Source organism: Phoxinus phoxinus (genome assembly GCF_949152265.1).
Source record: "Phoxinus phoxinus genome assembly, chromosome: 23".
Classification (NCBI taxonomy): Eukaryota; Metazoa; Chordata; class Actinopteri; order Cypriniformes; family Leuciscidae; genus Phoxinus; species Phoxinus phoxinus.
The window spans coordinates 19228693-19246769 of record NC_136898.1 but is presented as its reverse complement, the minus strand read 5'-3'; the positions used below and the strand labels follow the sequence as shown (position 1 = coordinate 19246769).

At 38.6% G+C, this 18077-nt stretch overlaps 1 protein-coding gene across 2 annotated transcripts; it reads left to right on the top strand.

The window, feature by feature from the left end:
- Positions 1-6192: 6192 nt before the first annotated feature.
- mat2aa (methionine adenosyltransferase 2Aa) lies at positions 6193-16936 on the top strand (the record flags this gene model as incomplete). 2 transcript variants are annotated; one of them, XM_079600687.1, is made up of 9 exons in its annotated part: positions 6193-6540; positions 12048-12125; positions 12222-12344; positions 12521-12633; positions 12716-12859; positions 13738-13956; positions 14293-14475; positions 14560-14693; positions 14888-16936. In XM_079600687.1, the coding sequence occupies exons 1-9, from the start codon at positions 6450-6452 to the stop codon at positions 14988-14990; spliced, it is 1188 nt and encodes a 395-aa protein (XP_079456813.1). In that variant the 5' UTR covers positions 6193-6449. The 2 variants fall into 2 exon arrangements, with proteins under 2 accessions (XP_079456813.1, XP_079456814.1); XM_079600688.1 differs by lacking the exon at positions 14888-16936 and having other exon boundaries at positions 6285-6540; positions 14560-14697.
- Positions 16937-18077: the final 1141 nt, after the last annotated feature.

Here is an 18077-nt window from a genome sequence, read left to right as displayed (position 1 = left end):
TCTTAAAAAGGCCAAATGTCATCCAAGTAGTGTTTCCAATGTATCAGTCTATTAATACCAGTCCAATTTCATAATAAATAAGTCCAGTATGAGTACACACATGTCAGAGGTTTACCACCTTCCCTGATTTTAGAATAAGTTACTCATTAACACCCATCATGCTCCGCCGAGGTATCTTTCAAGCCAACAGCCTCTCTTGAAACAGAGCAAACCTTTGACATGAGCGGCTGATTAAACACAACCAATCACATCAGCTCTGCTCATCTATAACATGAGTGGCTTTATTTGATCAGTTTGAGCTGAGTGAAACGTGCGTGGTGTGTGCGTGAACGCATACTGACGGCGCAGAAATACACACTTCAAGGACATGTAGCAAAAGTGGAACCATGAATTTTATGATTGATTACCCTTTATATATCAGGAGACGATAAAGGCTGACAGTATAAAGGTTTCATCAGCACTCCATTGCAAATATAACAAAACAAAAACTGCACTTTTGCATAGTTCATTCTACATTCACTCATGCCGTCAGTTGTACAGATCAGTTGTAAATGGGCAGAAATGTCAAATAACTTTTTTTTGTGTGTCATATTTTTTGGCCATTTAGCTAAAAAGCAAAGAACACTGAAATTGTATAATATTAATTATATTATCTATGTATTTTATTTATTTATTTATTTTTTAAATACATTTAAAGTCAAATGTTGTCCTGTGGTGTTTGTCCTCGTGAACTGTGAAATACAGAAGAGTGTCAACAATAAGGACACAATATTACCCTAAAAATTCAAGAAAAAACTATGCAGCTTTGTCAACAATTATTGAGTCCTGTGGAGTGACTCAGTCAATTTTTAATGTTGTTAATAATCAGGAACATTATTATCATGCTTATAGGTTTAATGTTTCTCTGAACTCTCCTAGTCTTGACTTTTAGTCTTTTATGAGCTCCGAGCTTTTATAAGACTTTGGAAACTCTTCCAGACCTGGAGGCGATTACACAAATTATGAAAGCAGTGTGATCGTTATGAAAGTTAAAAAGAGCAAAAGAGTTTGGTAATGTTTTGCAAGGTGATTGACTCATTCATAATTGACAGCAAACGTTGCGCAATTGAAGTTTTGTTTCGAAAGCTTCTCCCTCAAGCAAAAACCATCACCTGAGTGCAACGTGATCATACATGAGAGTTATGTCTCCCTACAGCCCCAAACCTTGCTAGGTGCAAGTTACACATTCCTGTAAAGAAACAGTGTGATGGATTCAAACATCCTGCATTCACTTAAAGAAATACAAAATTGTTTTTTTTGTCTGGCAGCATTTCTAACATTCCTGCAGAAAAGTTATATAGTATTGCAATCCAGTAAATGCACAGAGGATAATGGGAATTGCAGTAAATCACGATAACTTAAAACCTCAGCAGTAAAAAGCGAATAAAATAAAAACGTACCAACAAATATAAAACTGCTTTCAGGGCATGTCTTGACACTAGTCATGAGATTAGGCTAATAAAACAGACTGTGATATTATACCCAGCTTACAAGAGAGGCCAATGTTTAGAAAAGTAGCATTGCTGGCTGATTTAAATCCCAGAGCTGGTTTTGTTCAGATACACTTGCAAATGAATGCTTATATCAAGGAACGTTGTTCACTCTTTACATCATAACGAACCAGATTACAACACACATAACAACCAGGTGTTGTAAGCACTACTTCCTGGAATCAAATACCAAATGGGCTTGTGTCTAACTCTCTTACATCACATTGCATGTCCCTATGAGGCTGTTGAATGCTTGAATCTGATTAGTTGATGAACATTCTCAAGGTGTGCAGTTATTTTCAGGGAAACTCACGGCTGAAGTAGTTCCAGGTCTCGACCGCATTACAGTCCATATCACTTCGCCAAATTATTTCAGTTATTTCAAAGGTCCTCACAGACTACAACAACAAAAGAACCAAAATCCACAACGACACTGAACAAGCAAATAAATATAGTAAACAATAGGATAAAAACGACAAATCATTTCCATGTTTTTTTTGCAACAAAATTCTGTTTAATTATTATGTAAGGAAAGCACATGGATACACTCGCACAGAAACGTGTTGTCAGCACTGATAAATATGATAGATAAATAGTTTCACAACTTAAAAGCTACAAGACATTTCTCACAAACGAAGTAATAACAGCGCTGTTCCTGGAGCAGTTAAACTTACAGTTTCACTAGAAGTAGAGACGCACACTGTTGAGAGACGCGGTGATGACTCATACACGCTTGATCTCTCTCTTTCTCTCTCTCTCTCATAACTGCATTAATAACTTCATTATGGCATTATCTGTGGCTCAAATCTCCATTACTAGCTCTTTTAGGGGTTTTAAGGACAAAAACCTGTTAAATGTCTTGAAATAAATCATGTGAACAGTGTTTTGAGGTGTGGTAACCGTAGTAGGCTATAGGCGAAACAGTCGACTTCGGGCTGTTGAATTATTGGAAAATAATACACAACAGGACGCGACCACATAGGGGGGTTAGCATTACTAATACTAGTCAGTCGTCAATTATTCCTTACAGAATTATATATTTCTGTCAGGACCACTATCGTCAAAGTCGATTGACAATTAGCATATAGTTTGGAGGCGGTATGGTTCTGTTCTGGGCGAGAACTCCCTGCATCCATGTAGTCTAGCATGGATAAGAGCAGGGAGGGCAGCAATAACCCCCCTTAGGGTAAACAGAACAGAACAAACATCAATGTATTGCAGAAATCATTGATTTAAGATTTTAAAGTACAACATAACTCCAGAATTTATTCTGATTCAAGGGGAATCAGAATGCTAAATCCTGACTGGATGAGAGGAGGAGCTGGGGAAGGAGGAGGGTAATTTGCTCCTGAGAAACGCGATAGCTGCTGATAATACTGAAGGAGCTATATGTACTGTATACGGTGGTAGGCCTCGCATTAGGTAGACGTGGATCAGCTGAGAGTCAGCTGATGCGAGCTTGACTAACGTGACCTGCCAGAACTAACGCTACACTTGATAATTATAATTAATTGGGAGGAAGACAAGAAAAAAATCTGAGATCACACTGAAAATCTGGCTGGTTATTTAGTTAATTTAAACCTGCTTACATTTAAAAAATATATATTTTGAGACAATTATCATGTGAAATCTTTTGTACACAGAGTCAGATGTTCGGCCAATGCAATCCATGGCAATTTCGTAACTATTTAACATTTTTGCAAATTGGTGACTAATTCGTATGAATTCGTATAATCTCATTAATACATTTTTTGTGCAATCTGGTTATGGCCCAGTGGCAGATTTGGGGGTGGGGTCAGAACCTTCATGCTATTTTTTCTTCCTCTAAATATAGGCCTATTTCGATTTACGTCGTATGAATTCATACGAAAACGCCACCTCGTAAAATAGTTACATTTTCCTTTGAGATATGATCACCAGGTTTTGTTCACACAGCTTGAGTGTTGCTCTTACTAAAGCAAACCGGGACAAAAGACATTCCAAAACGTACGTTTTTTTATTTTTTATTCAGTCTTTCAACTCGAGTTCTCGAAATGAAAAACAAAAATTTAAAAATGCAAAGAGGAGCATTTTGCAAGTTGTCTTAAACTTTTGGACCCCATGAGCACATCTGAGGTTATGGATTGACAAACTCAATGACCTCTGAGTTACAGTCTAAAGCCCACGGCCCCTGAACCTCCTGGCCCTCGAAGAAATTACTGCCAGATTAGACGGGATAAATGAGGCCCCATGTGAGTTCACAGTGAAAATCTGTGATAGTGCAACTGAACTGAAGCTTTCATGCTTGCAATCACGCTGAACGGCTATGCGCAGAATATATGTATATATATATATAAATGCTGGGTTGTTTCACTGTTTGAGTCAAATATGGACAAACCCAACCATGTTTAAATTTTCTAAATAAAATGTTTAAACCCAACAGTTGGGGTTTTGTCCATATTTGACCCAAACATGGGTTGAAACAACCCAGCATTTTTATATATTTATTCATTCCTTTATACTTGTACCTAGCAACTTCACAACACCCCACACACAGTAATTAGCAGAGTGGTAAGACAGGCTTAGCAACTCTGCCCAAGCTTTCATTTACTCACATTTAATAGCCTAGTTGCACTACAATAATTAATGCTTTGCTCAACAAGTCCAAAGGTCACCTACCGACAAACATTCCTGATGTAGATTATACAAAGGACATTTTACATAAATTCTCACCTGTAAAACTATATTACATAATCCTCTTACACAATTACAATTCACAATACAATTTTACAATAGACACAATCACATGATGCATTGTGAAAATTTAGCCTAAAACTTTAGTCATAAAATCTGTTTAAAAAACAACCCTGAGTTCACTGGGGTAAAAAGTGTGACATCTATCCGTCCGTCCGTCCGTTCGTTCGTCTATCTGTCTATATTCTGTGCATAAAAACTTGTGATTTATCACATTGGCTCAAATACAGTATATATACAGTGCTGATAGTAACAGATTACATGTAAATTACATGTTTTTTACATTTATATTTTCCTTTCTAAAAAACCCTATTGTGTGTCAAACCGTGGCCTATAGCTTTGACTGAATTCAAAATCAGAGTTTGGGAGTTACATGTAATGGCGTTACGCAATTTAAATACAAAAATAAATATAACTGTAATCCGTTACTGTTCCTGAGAAAATAATTAGTAATTAAATTAGTTACTTATGAAAATGTTAACGATTACAAAGGGGGTTATCTGAATATTTTCTGTAAAAAAGCTGGGTTATGTTGAATATTAATATTTTGTTGCTTTGCCTGTTTTTGATGTGCAACCAGGGTTGTGACTGATTACATGTAATCTAGATTACACAATCATATTCCAAAAATGCGGTACTTGTAATTAGATTAGATTACATTTTAAAATGCTCATAATCAGATTACAGTTACTTTTTATGGATTACATTACATATTATTCACACAATGGCAGTAAATGATTTAAAATATATTGATTCTCTTTACTGTTTTAAAGTTCCTTTCTAATATATATATATATATATATATATATATATATATATATATATATATATATATATATATATATATATATATATATATATTGTGTGTCATATACCATATAGCTTTGACTAAATTCAAAATGTCCATGCAAATGTCCAATAAATTTGTGTTGCTTCTAAATTTGGGGACAAAAGCACCTTTTGGTAACACCGTGTCTGAGAAGAATAATCATGCAAGTTAGCAAATACTGATATATAGCTCTTGAACACTATATCTCTTCATCATACAGTGCCTTCACTATTGATCTGAACAAAAGTCCGGACAAATATATTTCAAGCCTGGAATACTTTGAATGTGCAATGTCATTGCTGTTTTCATGTCAATTATTTTTTGTTCATGTAATGCAGCGATTCCCAATTACCGTTGCCTTTACTGTTTTTGTTAGAAAAACAAATATTTACTTTACCCCTGAGTTTTTAAGTTAATGTTCACAGTTCTCTGATGTCATGACACACTGACATGCAGGTAAATAAATAAAATATTCATATTTTTAGTGTTCAATTCACATTTATTTGTATAGCGCTTTTCATAAAACACATCGTTTTAAAGCAGAGTCCTCATTACAATTTAGAGTGATCTGTTATCAGAGGTAACTGTCTAAGTTATGCATTTCAGAAATGTACATATACAAATCACAGTTAGCTAAAAATGTATTTAAACAATGTCATAATTTAAGGCAGAAACAATGAGCTCATTGAAGTAATGAATATTGTCTGTTAACAAATTATTATACAGAATTGTAGCATTGGTGCTGTTCAATCTTTTTTGTTTTTGTATTTTTTTGTATTCTCAAATAATTTCATAAAAAAATTATTGTATATTTTTATGATTTAATTTTTAGTCATTAGCTTTCATCAACTCACAATCCCCTGCAGTTCTTTCACTAACCCCATTTTGAGAAACTATAATGTAATGCTTAATACATTTAATGTTGATAACAAAGAATGGGAATATGTTCTTTCTCTTTGTTTGTTTTATTATGTATCATTATATGGTACACAATAATAATAATCCCATTCAGTATGCTTTCTATTTCTGTAAAATGTTGTATACAAAGCAGGGCCTTCTTTTGTCTGCTCACCGTTTTAGGCCCTTACGTCGTTTCTGATTGGCTGACAGCCAGACGGACGGGGGCGCGCCCGAGTGACGCTTGAGTTTGGAGAGAAGTGGGAGGGATATAAACTTGAAGACCGGCGGCTCGCGTGATCATTTGAGGTCAAGTCTACACAGCGTGTCCACGGCAGAGCATCACCAGAAACATCCCTTTAAGGCCGACGTTTGGAAAGCAGAGAGAATCTGAATCTAACACGCTAAAGCCAGCGCGAGAAACATACACCGATTTAGAAAAGCGCAACAGTACATCCAACATGAACGGGCAAATGAACGGTTTTCATAACTCCCTGATTGATGAAGACTGCTTTTTGTTCACGTCGGAATCTGTCGGTGAAGGACACCCTGGTATGTATCACAACATCCTTGTGTTTTTAATAGGATTCTAGTCCCATAAGGTCGTGCAGAAGGTAAACACGATCTAGCGCTATAACGTTAACGTTACCACACAGCTAGCACGTGCTAATAGCTTCTGCAACATATTTAGCTTCTCTATACATAAAACATTTGCCATCATGACTATTTTATTATACTCGCATTATGTGATCAGTAAAAGACATAATTCGTTAATGTGCGCTGATTTCGTTAATGTGGGATGTATTTGTCTCCTTGGCCACGCGCGGCGGAGTCACCAGATCTTCGGCCCAAAGCTAATCTTGCGAATACAGGCCACGAGCGCTTTAAACGGCGTACTCATCGTTTTATTCTCGGTGTTATATAGAAAATGAATAAACCATAGTATGCACTGTATATATATTGGGTCGTAACAATTGTTTCCGTTTGACCGCTGCGCGCGCGTAGTGGCCATGTAATCGGCGGGCTCGCGGAACACGCGTTCATGTGCAATGCGGACTGCGCGTGTTGTTGTTCTGCCGGTTTGCCCTGTTGCGTTTTTCACCGGTCAAGACGAGCCTTGAACTTGTTCCATTCCAAGAATGATTGATCAACATTTCCGCTTAATACATGTCTTGATAATCCTTATTAAATGGCCTATGAGATCAGCGACTAGTAACGTTAACTTACCCGTTAAGCGCGTCACCGTGAGCTGGTGAAATCGTCGTTAAATGTTTATTATCGATGTTTTATTCACCTACTATAAGCCTCTTTGTATGATATTTTTGGCGTCCTTGGTCTTTGACACCCCTGCACGTGGTGTAAAGTTTCCTTCTCGCTCAACTGCCCGCGACTATTGCGTCAGCGCATCTTTTAGGCCCGAAACCTGCATGAAGCCGATCGCGTCTCGCTGCGTTCATAAAGTTTGTCGTTCACGCAGCACGCGTGCTTTTTCTCGGTTTGCATGTTGGTGTTGTGTTTTGTTATTCTACTACATAATGTGCTTGACGGACGTCGTCCATCGCTGCGACGCTTCTCGCGCCTTTCGCTCTGCATTTAACGCAGTACGTCAAATGAGTACGCAGTATTCATAAAACTGTGTGCGACTGCGAACATTATCCACACGGGATGCAGTGAGTCCTATTGACGCCTTTCATTTCCTTAAGACCACACAATGAGTTTATGAATGGTTATGATAAAGAACTGTGAGGCAGCAGTTTTCATGTGTGAGTGCTGTATGTACCAAGAACGATGAGAACCCCTAAAAAGTTGGGATTAAACTACTTGTTTAACAACCCCAGAGTCAATAGTTATTACATAATTTCAAAGACCAAACTGGTTATTGCTCACAATAATGTGTATTTCCATGAATGTTTAAGCTGCACACCTACTTCGGCTCAGTCTGATCCAGTACGTGTTCTGCAAGTGTGTGATTTCAGATGCAGCGCCGTTCTCTCTCCTGAACATCATATGTTGCGTTCACATCCAGTCAGAATTACCATAATGGAGGGAAACGGTGCCCGTCCACTTTCACAGAAGTATTTCCCCCATAGCTATCTTTAAAAAGTATTTAAGACTTCTAAACCATGAACCAAACCAACTACAAGGTGACTTCACAATATTGCAAACTATTTTAAATTCAGACAAAAAGACGAAGGTGCAAGACTGTAATTAACTTTAATGAGGGAAAGAACTTTGAATCCCATGAAGCATTGCAAATGATGTAATGGAAATAAATCAATGAGAAATATACAACTTTTTGAATATGTATACAGTGTATATTATATCTGTATAAATAAGAAATGGTTATTGTAAGCCTTGGGTGTACACAAATATTTAAGTAGTTTGAGAGTGTAGGTAGATTATAATTTTGTATTTAATGGTTTATAAGTTGATGTTAATGTTGATCTATTCCCCTATGGAGAAAATGAATGAGTTTTTACTTCTGTAATCTGAGTGTTACACTTGCGCACTACAGGATGACAACCCATTGCAGAATAGGCCATTCCAGGATGACAAGTTTTTAATACAAGATCATCCAAAATGTTCTTTCCGTCAAAATGTTTTATCACTGAGGTTTGATTTATTAGATTGTGCTGGTTTTAACCCTGTGAGAAACCTTTTTTTTTATTCTGTCACCTCTATAAGTTTTTGACAGTTAACCCAAATATAGTTTGAGTTTTTAGCAAAAATTTATTTTAAACCCCTGATAGTTTTACCGTAATTTCTTTCTCTGCATGAAAATAGCCACAGATGCTGGCATGCCGTTAAAAACAAACAATTACAGGATGACAATCCTTGGTGCTTCTGTTCTTGAGTTGTTCTCGTGTCCTTGTTTAATTCATAGTCAAGTCTGATGCTTGTAATTATGATTATTTTAATTATTGTAAAAGGATTTTTGATTGTTTTTTGCGTAAATGCCAGTGGGTTTCTGAGTCGTTTGCAGGTGGTGTTAGGGGGGGAGGGGCTTTCTTGTTTTCTAATTTAATTGGACAGATCTGTTAGTCTGCATGTTGTCATATTTATATTTGGCAGTACATTAACATATTGATGGTCTCAAAGCTAATGTAAATGAACCAAAAGCAGCATTTCTTTAGGTCTGTAAAACACATGGCCGGTGATCTCTATCATTACAACTACCGTCTTGAAGTGACTGTCAAAGGAGTCTTGTCAAGCAAGCCCTAGTTTAATGACACTAAATATTTGGGTAACTGAGGGTAGTTACTGCCACAGTAAAGAAAGAGTTTACCTCGTTCAATGATCACGTACTTGGCCACGCATTTGTGTACTCTCGTAAAGTATACTTGTGGGCAGGTCATGTCTTGCCTACTGTGTCATTGACTGACACCTGTACACGTGGTGTGAACTTTCCCCTCGCTCCACTGCCCCTGGCTACTGCGTCACAGTGCTTTCTAATGAGATCAGCGCAGGTCTAAGTTCAGCACTGATGCTGTGGGGGAGGGCTGATTAGCTTGGCTTACCTCTGCCCTAAATATAGATCATTACTCCAGGGGCTGCAGTGTAGTGGCAGCGAGGGCATTCCTGCCAGTGCCTCGACTAGAGAGGCCGTACTGCAGTAAACTAACGTGATCCACTTGTTGGATGACTGCGGCAATAGCAGCTTCCTGGTCTATATCCTTGTTAAACGATCACTTCAGGAGACTGGTAAGCCAATCATGTATTGGCAATGATTTCAGTTTTAAACATTTATACACATGGCCTTATTTTGAGGGGGGGAGGGGCTTTTTAAAGTTCCCTTTATCTCAGCTAAATGTATCCTATATAAATGTATGTATTACAACTAGGTAATTGTGTTGCTCATGAGTTTAACAGCACAAGGAAGCTGGATTTAAACCTTGAATTGAATTTATTGAATACCAATTAAATTAAATGAAAATGAAATAAAGTGCTTTAAGGTTTTCAGTTCTAACTGTATTCAGGTACAGGAATACTACAGAAATTGAATAACTTTAATGCAGAGTAATTAATTAATGCTGTTTGATTAACATAGATGACATGGAGAGCAGCAGGTTTTTCTCAACTGTTTACGTTCACTTAAGACACCAATTATTTGCATTGTAAATAGCCTTGATGCTAACGGCGTTAAACAAACTTAAGATATCAATGACTGTTTATGTGAATACACGCATTTTGACAATTTTGTGCGTTTCTGTCTATTTAAGGGCAATAAGCCTGAGAAAAAGCACACGGAAACCTGTCTCAGAGCGCGAGTACTACTGAATGCAGCACTCTCCCGAAAGTCTTGTATCGCAGTGTGTATCTTGCCTGTACAGACGGTGTGGTGATGTGAAGCGCATTTTGCAAGCGAGAGGGAAGACACTAGCACTGAATCACTCTCGCTGTTTGTGACATTTTCTCAAAGTTTTGCTGATTTGATCTGATAAACTGTGTGGATTAATTTGCTCATTCAACCAACAAGCTAATTGAATAAATGTTTGCAGGAATTTCCCGCCTTGTAAGCATGAATCCTACGGAAATTAGTAAAATGCGCTATACCGCACCGAAATTCGAGCCCTGATACATTTAATTTACCTCCCGTCACGTCCTTGTCACACTCAAATTCCTGCTATTTTACAATAAGTCAATCCAGGAATCCAGTTGTGCCCATCACTGGAGGCGATTGTGGTTTACGTTGAGGGTAGGGGTGGGCCGTATGGGAAAAATATCATATCACGATTTTATCTAATTGCATTTTATTTTATCTATGTTGGTTTTACTATATTTGCAAGTGACTGCGCGTTACAGCCAAACTCATTTCCCTATTTTAAAAACAGCCTTTTAAGCAAACAAAATGTATATAAAAAAAGAATGGGAAACAATTAGGGCAAAGATAAAAATCTTTGTCATTTTCTTTGTCAAAATATAAGAACAAAGATGCACTACATAATATGCAAATGAAATAAACGGTGCTTTATTTTTTCAGCTAAATTAGGTTTTTAACAGTCGCATTCAAGAAAGTAATTAAATTAACATATATTAACATAAAAACCCACATAGACTTTGCTGTATAAATTATGCATTGATTAAAGCAACTATTAAAGTTCTCAGTCAAGAGCACTGAGTTGATTTTTTTTTTTTTTCTGTGTTTTGTTTTATTAACATTTTGAAGGGATAGTTCCCCCTAAAATGAAAATTGTAATTTACTCTCTTGTTGTTTTAAACTTGAATAAGTTTCTTTCTTCTGTTGTGTGTATATATAAATAAGTTATTTTGAAGAATGTGGGTAATGCTGGTCCCCAGTGACTTCCATAGTAGGAAAAAATATAGTATGGTAGTCAATGGGGACCAGCAACTGTTTGGTTAGCCGGATTCTTCAAAATATAATATTCTGTGTTCAGCACAAGGGAATTAATACAGGTTTGAAATTACTTCAGAGTGACTAAATTACCAAATTTTAATTTTTGGGTAACGATCCCTTTAAGGACAAGCGGCAGCATGTTTACTGTTACTTTAATACTGACACGCATTTAATATACACTCATATAAACTAAAATATTTACTTTCACTTTAGACATAACCAACTGTTTTTATGTAAACCATGTGTGTATTTGACAGTATTAGCGCAATAAGACTTGAAATAACTTAGTCCAGTAACCAGGCGCTGTTTGACAGGCTTTTAGTGCCTGTGCACTTCGGGTGTGTGCGCTCAGAAAAGTGCATATTAGAAGAGAGCATGCGAGTGAAATGGTTAACCAGCAAGGCTTTAAAGAGCAGGCAAATAATGAACTTTTGTGAATTGCGGTGTCCCGTGAGTGTAACTCTACCTCTGTGTTAGCATGTGATGTGAATGTACGTCATGTTGTATAGTAGGCGCCAGAACTGCAATTGATAGGAGCACTGAAGCACGATACTACGACATTTCTTCAAAAGCAGATGGTGGAGACATTTTAATCGTCCATGATCTAAAATCGTGATATCGCACAGCCCTAATTGAGTCTAGGTCACCCTGAATACTATAAATGGCTGATTTAAATGTTGGAGCACTTGTTTCTCTTTTCCAGATAAGATTTGTGACCAGATCAGTGACGCTGTGTTGGACGCCCACCTCAAACAAGATCCTGATGCCAAAGTAGCATGTGGTGAGTGTCGAATTCTGCTTTCCTGCACACTTTTCCTCATGCTTGCTACTGGAGTCTTTACTGGGAGTCCTAACCCCTATCAATCGGTCTTTGCAGAGACTGTCGCCAAGACCGGAATGATCTTGTTGGCCGGTGAGATCACCTCTCGTGCTGTAGTGGACTATCAGAAGGTTGTCAGGGACACCATCAGGCACATTGGCTATGATGACTCTTCCAAAGGTATTGCGGCGTTAAATGTCAAGGGAGAGAGTGCTATCATGCTACTCTCGGTGCCGTTTCCTGTGCATAATATTTGCATAACTTACTACAATGCATAATGTGCTGGTTTACTATTTTGTATTAACTGTCAGATCTGGGGTAGAATAATTTAATCAGCATTTTATTGTACTTTTTAGGGTTTGACTACAAGACCTGCAACGTGCTTGTGGCTCTTGAGCAGCAGTCACCTGATATTGCTCAAGGGGTTCACCTTGACCGCAGTGAGGAGGATGTAGGAGCTGGAGACCAGGTAAGGACTTTTTCAAGAACAACTTTATCTTTGCATATGAACAGAGAAACGAGATCTTTACTGGAATGACTTTGCTTCTTAGGGCCTGATGTTTGGTTATGCCACTGATGAGACTGAGGAGTGTATGCCTCTCACTATTGTCCTGGCCCACAAGCTGAATGCCAAAATGGCCGAGCTGCGGCGCAATGGCACCCTGCCTTGGCTGCGACCTGATTCCAAGACCCAGGTGAGATGAGACCTAAAAATGTTGTTAGAAATACATTGGGTGTGAAAATACACTACAGGTCAAAAGTTTGTGGTCAAGTTTTTTATTTTTTTATTCAGGAAAAAAAAAAATTGGTACTTTTCAGCAACAATGCAATAAATTTAAAGTGATCGTTAAATATATTTTGTTAAAAAATAAAAATAAAACTTTTTTTATACTTTCCATTCATAAAGGAATCATGATGAAAATGTAGCAATTTACACAAAAACTAAATGCACTGAAAAGCCCTCGCGCTACTCAAATGCTGAGAGAGAGAAGACAATAGAGCAGCGCGATTAATCTTTGAAAAGTTTAAAGTTCAAATATAAACTGTCTACAGTAGTGATCAAAATAGAGTAAATAACTTTTGATACAAACTTGGCGCTTAAAATAACGCATGTATCGATTACATTGTTTCGCCACTAGGTGGCGACAAGTGACTGTTAATTGCATTTATTGAATCATTTATTCAAGAGAATGTAGTACTGTATGATGCTTCTGAAATAAAACTCAAAGATGTGAAAAAATTATTTTTGTAAATATGACTCCTCTTCTACATGTACAGTTTGTCTTGATTTAGCTTTTCCCCATGGTCTAGGGTTTTTAAAAAATCCCAATAATTGTGATATCGAATCCCAATACTTTTCAAATCGCAACTCTTAAAAATTCACAACTTATTTATAAAAAAATGATCAAATAAATGCAGCTTTGACTTTTTTCAGCAACATTAAATTCTTATGTTACTGACCACACACTGCTGAACCGTAGTGTATTACTACTGTAGGACTGATGCTGTGTTCCTGCATCTTAAAGAGATTTGAACCTTTCAGCTCATCTTTTGATGTCACGTTTTGCTCTAGGTGACCGTCCAGTACAGGCAGGACCGTGGCGCCATGCTTCCAGTGCGTGTGCACACCATTGTAGTGTCTGTTCAGCACGATGATGTGGTGTGTCTGGATGAGATGCGTGATGCTCTGAAGGAGAAGGTGGTGAAAGCGGTGGTGCCCAGCGTCTACCTGGACGATGACACCATCTATCACCTGCAGCCCAGTGGACGCTTTGTCATCGGAGGCCCACAGGTTGAAACTACATCTAATCATGCAGTTCTTTCAAACGGGGTTCCCACGGTCGTGGAAATTAAAAGCTGGAAATATGTTTCATATATGCAAATTTAGCAGTGTTCTTTTGTCATTTACTATTTGGATTTAATTTTTTGTTCAGTTTTTTTTCCCATTTGTTTTGTCCAGTTGTTCTTTAGTTTAACAATAACCCAGTCATAGTCATTCCTTTGACAATAGATGTGGGAACCCTGGGAGTATTTCGAAGTGTATACATGTATGTTTTTTACCACTTTTTATTTCCCCAGTTGTGGTTAGTTTAAATGGTAAGATTTTATGCTTCATACTGTTTTACAGGGAGATGCTGGTTTGACTGGCCGTAAGATCATTGTGGACACTTACGGAGGCTGGGGTGCTCATGGAGGCGGTGCTTTCTCTGGGAAGGATTACACTAAAGTTGACCGTTCAGCTGCCTATGCGGCCCGCTGGGTGGCCAAGTCTCTAGTCAAGGCTGATCTGTGCAAGCGTGTTCTTGTCCAGGTGATTATTTGCTAGGTTTTCGTTTATGTATTCGTTTAACAGTGAAGGATTAAGACCGTCTTAGTCATTTACCTGTTTCCTCAGGTGTCTTATGCCATTGGAGTGGCTCACCCCTTGTCCATCTCCATCTTCCACTATGGAACGTCCCAGAGGAGCGAGAAGGACCTGCTGGAGATCGTGAAGAAGAACTTCGACCTCCGCCCGGGTGTGATCGTCAGGTAAAGTGTGCTCCTCAGGGGCGGCCCAACCGCTGCCTCTCGGTTTGACGGTTCCCCAGTCAACTTTGTGGTGTTTGCTCCCGTGTTTCCAGAGTTTGGTCTTGCACAGTTAACGTTAGAGAAGTTAATTGAGTTTGACTGAACGTCCTTCTGTCTGCGTGGCGATTCTCACTCTGTCTCCTGTACAATTCCAGAGAGCTGGACCTGAAGAAGCCCATCTACCAGCGCACCGCGGCCTATGGCCACTTTGGCCGAGAGTCCTTCCCCTGGGAAGTTCCCAAAAAGCTTAAATACTAAATCTGTAACCCCCCCTCCTTTCCTTGGGCGGTAGGTGTACATTACAGAGAAACCTACTCAACCCAGCGGAGGGGGGAGATGTACCAAAACCCCTCACTGCTAGCCTCACACCCATTCCCAAAGGTAACTCCCTTCCCCATACGACTCTCCCTTCAACCCTGTTCTTTGCTGTGTTGTTTTCGAAAGATCTGTGGTGGCTGTTAGGTTTTTGTTCTGTTTGACTTATGCGCCCTCTTCTCCACCCATCTCTCTTCGGCCCTTCCTTCCTTACCTACTTGCTTAAAAGATCAAGTGATGGCACAAATGGGGGTCAAAGGTTGTTCTGTGATGCTATGCATCGCTGGCTGAAGCACTAACCCCTCGACTTTTTTGTTTTACCAACTAAGAGAACCAATGCTTACCATTTTCCAGTTCCACCACTTTGTGTACCATCACAAATGGGATCAAAACATCTTTGGTCAGAATCAACACGAATGTGTTTAAGTTACATAGTGCAGGGATTGGATTGAGAAATTTTAAGAGACTTTTTACATGAACATATGTGTACTGTCGCGATGGTTTCGTCCTGGTCGCCGCAGGCCGTGTTGTTTTATTTCTGACGTGTTACAGAGAAGTCAGAAGCTGCTACCAACCCCTGTGCGTCTGCGGGACTGGCGACGCAACCGTTCCCCCGAAACCCCCTTCTCCGTGGTCTCAATGGTGATTCCAGATTAACCTTCCTGGTAGCTGTTATGTGATATTCTACTAGACCACGGCGGAGGCAAAGCACTCCCTCTCTGTGATCGGCGACAGCGGGCGTAGCTACAGAGAAGCCCTGCTCCCTCGCCGTCCCAGAGGGGCTGCCTCCGCCTCTTTAATCGCTCCATACTTGAAAAAACAACCTAATATTTGCTCGGTGATCCTCTTGAGCCTTGGCGTCGGTACAGAAAAGCCCAGGATCTCAAGGTGTAATTGCCTTTATTACTTTTTGTACATGAAAGGAATCGTTTTTAAAGACAATGAATAATTTTTTTCATTTATTGAACACCGTAGTCATGGTGTATGTCCCATGTGCCAGCCCTGTGGTCTTCCCTTGGTGTCCTACAGAAAGCTTTGGGCTCTTGCCACAGGCTGGCACTGGTAGCTGTGACCTTTTGTTACTTTTTTTTATTTATTTTTTTATGAGAGTAAAGGCAGATAGATGAAGACTGTCCATACGCACTCACGCACACGCTTTACGTTCAGGACTCCCGGTGCTCCCACAGACAGAAGCGAGTCTGGCCGGTGTTGTACAGAGAAACCGGCTTCGTTTACATGCTCTCTCTGTTGGGTGCGCTTGGGTTGCAGTCTTTTATATATAGCTCATCTTCTGTTTTTATTTCGCACTATCTTTTTTTTTTAATTCCAGAGATTGGTGCATCAGACTGGTTACTGAAAGAGTAGAAGTGCCTTTTTCTATTGTTTCTTTTCCTTTGTCACTCCCCTTCCCTTTTCCCCCTTTGTTCTCCTGCTCTCTTTCCCTTCGATTTTCCTCTCGTGATAAGTGTGAATCCACAGCAAACTCCTGAATTTCCATCCTTTCAATGCTCCATGATGGTTCTGTCCCTTATATCAGTGAACTGAATAAAAATTCTGACCCTTAAGACTGTTGTTTTTATGATATTTCACATTTCTGACGGATTCATTTGGTGGGTTTTCCCTCATTTTAAACACTTACAGCACCTTTCATGGTTGGGGTACAATATAGGACCTGAAAATCTTGACCATCACATAAAATGTCTCCAACAATAATGGGGAAAAAGGTTATGCAAAAGCCACCACATGGCTGTACCATGTTTTTAAATCTTTTGAATCAAGTGTTTAATTTCTCGATTGTCTATACTCTTGGAACTCCTACAAACTAAAATTGAGTGAATGTGTTCTACAATATTGTTCCCAAGAACATCGGAATATAACTCTGAACTCTCTCACTGTTGTTTGGATTGGTGACTCTTCTGACTTCTCCATAAAACAATTTTTATTTTTGTGTGAAAGGATACATATAGTTGCGTATTAAATTTGTCATGGTAATTTCCATATAAATCTTATTGATTCCATTAGTGCTATACCTTTCAACTTTTGGGTAATTTAAGTTTTTAATGTTATTTGATCAAAAATGTAGTAAAGGCATTGTAAAATATTACAATTTATAACTACTTTGTAACATTACTGTCACTTGATCAATTTAATACATCCTAGCGGAATAATATAATATTAATGACCTCAAACTTTGAAACAAATATAATGCAGAAGAAACGCATTGTGGAGCACATCAGCAGGGTCCGCTTTAAGTGTTGTCTTGAAGGGGAACTCATGTCACATGGCTTAAGTACAGCATTGGATACAAAGTGCTGCTAATTTCCATCAATGATCTGAAGTTTTGGTTTTGTTTAAAGGATTAGTTCACTTTTAAAGTGAAAATTCTGTCATCATATACTCACCCTTAAGTTGTTTCAAACCTGTATGAATTTCTTTCCTCTGCTGAACACAAAGGAAGATATTAAGAAGAATGTCAGTAACCAGACAGTTTTTGGTTCCCAATGACTGCCATAGTAGGAAAAAAATATACTATGGCAGTCATTGGGAACCAAAAACTGCCTGGTTACCGACATTCTTCTAAATATCTTCCTTTGTGTTCAGCAGAGGAAAGAAATTCATACAGGTTTGAAACAACTTAAGGGTGAGTATATGATGACAGAATTTTCATTTTAAAAGTGAACTAATCCTTTAAGGTAAGAAATTGAAAATAGGTGTGTTCGACTTCATGCAACGCTGTGCAGACCGATCAGCGTCTTTCGGTATTTCCGAAAGCAGTGCCAGTTAGAAACTGTCCGACTTGAGACCGCGCAGACGCCACGTCACTGTGAACTAATGGCATCAAAGCACCGCGAGAGTGACTTCTCAACTCTGACGACACGGCTGTTACATAATTGGCAGAATTGGTGATGACGATAATGTGCATTGTTTATTCCGCTAATAATCACAAAATCAGTGTTTTTATAACCATAAAAACGTATGAACCCATAAAATGTTATTGTCATATTTATCAAAATAACAATATAGATTCAC